Here is a 6,608-nt window from a genome sequence, read left to right on the forward strand (position 1 = left end):
TTGGATATTGAGGCTCACCGATCTTTCATAAGCATGGACATGACCAGCAAAGACGATATCAACTTTGTATTGGCAAAACCAGCTCTCAAACACAACTCTCATGCTTTCCCCCTCCATGAAATGAGCATCATTACTATTGTACATTGGGACGTGCATCAGGACAATAAGCCAAGGAGTCTTCTCCCTGTCCACCCTTTTCATCTCTTCTGCAAGCCACCTCCACTGAGGTGTATATTTTACTGGCATGACATGGAAGAAAATCAAAAAAACGTAAAGACCATTCAACTAGAAAGTCTATCAATATAAACTCAGATCTCCAAGTAGAATATAGATTTATTCATACATTTTCAAAATCATTTGTAACTACCTAAACAGAGAGCCTAGTGCTTTACCTAACGTCTTCGCTTTTGTAGGAAATATGAACTAAAGCATCATTAAAATTGTGTATATCGTTGCTATTGTTATACTGCCATTATAGTTTAAGGTCAGATATGTCGAACTGAGATCAGACTCTGTTTCTGCTCAGCATATTTACTTGTAAAACTGACCACTCAGTATTGTACACTACACATGAAAAGCAATATAGAGAAAAAGGGACTCCATAGATATATCAACCATGAATTTTCAGTGAAAATGCTTTGGTACATTAAGTTTCCAACTCAAGAAGAGGACCATTAGAAAGACTCAAAGGAAAGAGACCATTTATTTGCACAAATGTTCATTTAATAAGGTAGCTATTTCATTGGTAAAAATTCTTCAATAGAAAAGTTCAATGTATCATGTTCTCAAATTGAAAGAAACAAAAGAAAGTACAAATGTGTTTATATAGAAATTCCAAATGGAGAATATCTGGACAGGACAATTATATGAAGACCCAGTCACGACCATTTATTTGCACAAATGTTCATTTAATAAGGTAGCTATTTCATTGGTAAGAATTCTTCAATAGAAAAGTTCAAAGTATCATGTTTTCAAATTGAAAGAAACAAAAGAAAGTACAAATGTATTGATATAGAATTACCAAACGGAGAATAGCTGGACAGGACAATTATATGAGCAGATGCTCGTCTCACGGCATACCACAGAGGACTACTGCTTCTGCTAGATGGATAAGGTGTAGGGTATCTGTGAAGATAATTTCTGAAAGGAATTATCTCTCCCTGAACATGGAAAACATAACATAGTAGTCAGGATCAAAGTAGAAATCATCAATATTTTCTTCTTCTTTTTTACACGGGGGGGTGCCTTCGTCTTTATCTGTTCGTATTATCCAACTATTGATGCAAAAGAAATATTTTTCAAATTAAAGAAAGGCCTGTTTGATGTAGATCTTGTGAAAAGGGTTTTCTTGGAGAAAGTGTAGTTGAAATGTACGGAAAATTTATGGTCCACCTACAAAAAAATTTTATTGGGAGAATGTGTGGTAACAAATAAGTTTGTGAAAATTTGAGATTTAAAGAATCTCTACCAAACAGGGCGAAATTACGTCTCATTAGTTTTCCATGTCTTGCACACAGTCATGAAGGTAAAAAGGGTTGTAGAGATCAGTACAAAAGGAAAATGAAATCAGAACTTATTACACCAGATTAAAGATTTGACAAGGTAAAGTTTTTTTGATAAGGAAAAGTGTCTTAAGAGACATGAAAGACACGAGCTCCAAAGTTCACCCCCCACCCCCCCAGTGTCTCTCACTGGAGAAAAATGGAAATTGTTTCTCTCTACACCTTACCATATGGGGCATATAATCTATTTCATGATTTCCAGCAGACCAAATCCATGGCTGATATGCTGCACTTTGTTCAATAAAACGACCCCATGAGTCCCATCGGACACCAACATCATGATTCTCATATCTATCAGCATAAGAAAGATCTCCAACAAATAAGACAGTCTGTGCACCAGTCTCCATATAATGCTGAATAGTTGACAGAGAATTAAATGTTTGGCCAAGATCACCTACAGTAAAAATTGATAAAATCTACAAATAAAAACTCCACAATGAAGATGGAAAGAAATGACCGTGTACAGTATCTGAGACATTATAAATTAAATAAATAAATAAAAATAAAAAATCTGATATGTAGATATTTGTGATTAAATAAGCGATAGAGACGTTCTGAGGAGTTGTTGTTCTATATAAAATAACTGGTAAATTTTCCCTTATGATCATCATGAGGTTTACAAAGAATCTGTTAAATCAGAGTGCCAACAAACAATTTCAGGTTTCAGTTCATAGATCCTTATATAATAGCTAGACAATAACAGGTTTTCCAATTTTAAACATCTCTGTATCCTAGTCATCATAACTGCAAATAATATCATACCTAATATCCTACATCATCTTCAACAACAACAACAAACTGAGAGCTTGTTTGCCTTTCATTGTAATTTCCTTCTAATTTAAAAGTCAAACTCAAACTTTAATTTTAACCACACATTTTGTAAATCTCACAACTACTACTCACTTATTCACCACTCCTTTTTATTATATTATAATTTTAGCAACTTTAAGTATCCCTAATAGACTCTTTAAAATTGAAATACTCTTTATTTTAAAGAGCCAAACCATAAAATTAGACTCCAAGAGACTCTTTATTTTAAATTTAAAAATAGAGTATATTTAACTCTCTACATTTGGACAGCCGAAGTCGGTCTCTACTTGTATTTTTCAAGATTTCATTTGATAAAATTGCAAATTTCGATGTTCTACTACTTAAATTATTCATATATTTAGCTATTGACACTAAAAATAAATATATTAATTGAAAAATGAGGGGAAAACAATAAATGAATGTTGGGAAAAGTAGAATAAATAGAAGCATGTTAGTATTGGTCTACTCCTCCCTCTTTGAACTTGTTAAGTCGAAATTGTACCATCGAGGAGTCTGTTTATGTCTACACAAACATGTTCCAACCATCTAAGTAGCTCACCAGCGAAATTATCCTCTGAATCCTTTCCCTTGCAGGTGTATATTCTTGTTTCTTATCACATGACTAAACATCCATCTTAGCATTCTTTCTTCATTTTTGGCTATATTCATCTTATGGTATTTTGACATAACAGTCCAACACTCAACTAAAGAGCATGGCAGTCTCTCTTTTTTCTTCTCTTTGAAGAGAGATTATAAATAAGAATGCAAGAAGTACAGTATTAGAGGATTAGATGTCCTTCACAAAATTGCAAAATAGTAGAAATCCATAGAAAAACTTCTTAGCCAAAGAGATCTTTCCATCACACTATAGATAGAGATCCCGACAAAGAAACAAAAGGTCTAGAACCATAAGGCTAGAACCATAAGGAAGCCAAATATATGATTGCTCCCACTAGATGCATTTGACTAAAATGGTTTTGCAAAATCCCAAAACCTTTTTTCCAATCAACTTACTCAAAACAAAAAATACAGCACATTACACTAATAATCAAAACCAAAATTTCCCCATTATTGCAAAATCTTTCCCTTTCCCCCTTCATTTAGTTTTATTCCATGTGTGACAGTGATCTGTTGACTACAAGGAAGTAAGTTGTGCAGAAACAAATTTTGCAGAAGCACTTTGAAGCTTAATTTTATAGCCACGATAGAGATGTTGCAGCAGTAACCTCTGTTTAAGCATTGCATAGCGTTGCTATTAGTATCCTTTATTCGCCTAAGCATTTCATAGCGTTGCTATTAATATCCTTTATTCACCATATAAATATAACCCCCTTTGACGGTCTTAATTTAAAATCAAGATGCTAAGTCTTTACAATTCATGGTTTCCTTTTATTATGTTACTTGGAACATCACAAAATCTAGTATCAAACGTATTTTCCTGGAGGATATCTATAAGGGTATTTTGGTAGGTTCCACATCACTGGTGTATTCTCAAAAAGAAATGTATGAATGTAATACACATGATTATGTTCACAATTCAGGATTTTAACTGAGTCAATCATATCCTGGCATATGTGAAGTCCAGGAGAAGTACTAAATCATAGAATTTTTACTGGCATTGGAGTGGCCCACTCTCACCTGATGAAAAATCTTCTTCTTCTTTTTTTTTTTAAAAATTTTTATAATCAAAAAGAGAAATACACTAAACTTATCTTTTGACTGAAGCTAGTTAAATTTGATGATATTAACAGTAAAGAGTCCATAGTGGGAAAGGCTCGAATATACATATGCCCTGTCAACATTAAACTGAAAAAGCTTTCTAATTCTTGTTTGTCAATGCATTTCAAATTTGAGATTTGCAACAATATTCTCTTGGATCACATAAACAAACACATCTAATATCAAGAAACAATGCTGCTTTACTTATCATGATTTACTGAAAAGTGGAGCTCTCTCTCTTCTAAATAGAGAATGAAACGAATGGTCTCACCTATTATTCCAAAGTTGTAAGAAACATCTGGATCAATTTTTGGAGGTGTTTGAAACCAAAACTTCCTGGCTGAATTTCCAACCCCAATCTCGTAGTAATATTTAGTGTCATACTGAGAAGAATGAAGACCCAAATCAGGCTCAGAACAGATGAAGAAAAGTAGGGTACGAAAAAAAAATTACATGACAGATGATAAGAAGACAGCTATGTGCATTTGATTTTTCATCTACCACTTAAACAGGAAGTATGTGTATTATCTGAGTGCAACTATTTAATTCTGCACTGACTCTTTTATTTTTAATATAAAGAGTCAACTGCAATACTGCTTTCAATTTGACAAGAATGGGAAATATGATGTTATAGTGCATTCCACAGCTCGATTCTTATACCTCAAGACCGCCTATAAGACACTGATGTATATATCCGGATTTGTAGTTGTAAAAGGTGTAATTTTGCACTGTCCCCTCTGCAGTAAAATCGTACTTTCCATCTGATAAGCCATATCGGACTTGGTTGGACCCTGGTTTGTCAGGTGTTACCCATGAGATTATAACAGCCTTCCCATCATAGTCCCCCTGTGTAATGTGCACCTGCACAAGAAGATGAATGACATCAAAACACCATAGAAACATGTAAAACAAGTATTTGTGCAATAAAAGCTATGCGATTGACAACTTATCACCAATATTGCCAGAAAATTATCCAGTAGACATCAGTCTTCATATCTGGAGTTAAAGGATTCTATTAGTTGATCAAGTGATTATGTCTTATCTTCTGTATCCATACCATAATACTTCACCTTGCCCTAAGCGAACAATACATTTAACAAAGATGCATTTTAATTAACGTATATCAATATTTTCAGGACCAGTTATAACAAAGAGGTAGAAAAGTGAAACTAGAATAAAATCAACTGAGTTAAACGACAAACACAAAGACACTTCCTTGATATAACAATATCCTGTATATTCACAATGTCAAAGAAACACAAAAGAAATCAAATTGTAAAACCGGAAATGGAAGAACACTTTATTTCCTCTGTAGCACTTTTTCCATATGAAATCATTTGAAGGCGAATTAGGAAATGTTAAAGCTTACTTGCTGTGGTGCGTTGTAACCTTTAGGAACTGCAAAAGCTTCATTGTCAAGTGGAATATCAACTGATGGCCACTCGAGACGCACAAATGCACTTGTCACACCAGCATGAGCATGGTTTATGCAGCTCAATAGAATAGATGACAAAAGCAATGATTGAGCAAAAAACAATTCCTTCCCTTTATTCTTCAACATGATCAAATGACATAAATCACACAATCCACTGCATCCAAAGGTAAAGACAAGATAATCGATTATAAATGGGAGGCGACACGGATTGTCAATCTATCCAGAAAATTATAAAATTCAACATAAGTATCTAAGAATCATCAAAAACTTGAAAATGCGTTACATTAGCTTGTAAAACGCTATATTTTCTAATATATAAGTAAGCGTCCATAGACTGTACATTAATACAAGACTATATAAGGGATTCTAGCTGATCAATTAGATCTATCTATATTCACAGCGACCTAAATTGCTTCCTGAAGAAGCACGCGGGATTTAGAAATCTGAACAGAAAAGCCAAAAACAAATTCCATCATAGCAAAGCCACTGTTCAGTTCACTATCGGACAAATCATCTGTCTCCCAAGCAGATCAACAACGGGCTAACCCAATCATGAACGCGTTATTTTCCAGTCATTTTGTCAGATGAATACAATTAAACACACACATATACATATTTATTTACGTATACATGTAAGTACTCATTGAATGGGCAATGAGAGAGTAATAGGCACCTGGAATTTCACTGGAAGGCTTATTTCACTTCCCAATCCAGAGGGGAGGAGAATACCGTAGCGAACTGGAGCTAACTTTACATAGAACGCAGGTTACAGCGAGGGCGGAGGCGTACGTTAGAATTAACCAATTGCAGATAGTTTGTCCAAGTCTTTGTTGGTAGGCGTGGAAGCGTCGAAAAGACTGCCACATGAGCCCCGAAGTTAGTTCACGTGGCGTAATATGATTGGATGGATCTCGGGCAAATCCGAACAATAATAAAATATCTATGGGCTCCCATATCGGTCATCGAATTTTGTGCCGAAATTTTAAACTGGATAAAATACACATGTTCAATATGTGACGTGCACATTATTGTGAGAACATCAGCAGCAGCAGTAATTTGCGTAGACGCCCCTGAATATTTTT

At 34.5% G+C, this 6,608-nt stretch overlaps 1 protein-coding gene across 2 annotated transcripts in view; it reads right to left on the reverse strand.

The window, feature by feature from the left end:
- LOC111402265 (bifunctional purple acid phosphatase 26-like) overlaps nt 1-6,366 on the reverse strand; it is an 8,107-nt gene extending 1,741 nt beyond the window's left edge. Inside the window, exons 1-7 of one of the 2 annotated variants that reach the window (XM_023030439.1) lie at nt 6,200-6,364; nt 5,461-5,680; nt 4,752-4,952; nt 4,363-4,474; nt 1,730-1,956; nt 1,022-1,160; nt 19-239 (exon numbers count right to left, since the gene is read on the reverse strand). In XM_023030439.1, coding sequence (XP_022886207.1) covers nt 19-239; nt 1,022-1,160; nt 1,730-1,956; nt 4,363-4,474; nt 4,752-4,952; nt 5,461-5,652 — 1,092 coding nt within the window. In that variant the 5' untranslated portion in view covers nt 5,653-5,680; nt 6,200-6,364. Of the gene's footprint in view, nt 1-18; nt 240-1,021; nt 1,161-1,729; nt 1,957-4,362; nt 4,475-4,751; nt 4,953-5,460; nt 5,681-6,199 lie in introns of both variants that reach the window. The other variant, XM_023030438.1, reaches the window with a different exon arrangement.
- Between the last annotated feature and the right edge of the window lie 242 nt (nt 6,367-6,608).

The sequence above is a fragment of the Olea europaea genome, chromosome 10, assembly GCF_002742605.1.
Source record: "Olea europaea var. sylvestris chromosome 10, O_europaea_v1, whole genome shotgun sequence".
Lineage (NCBI taxonomy): Eukaryota > Viridiplantae > Streptophyta > Magnoliopsida > Lamiales > Oleaceae > Olea > Olea europaea.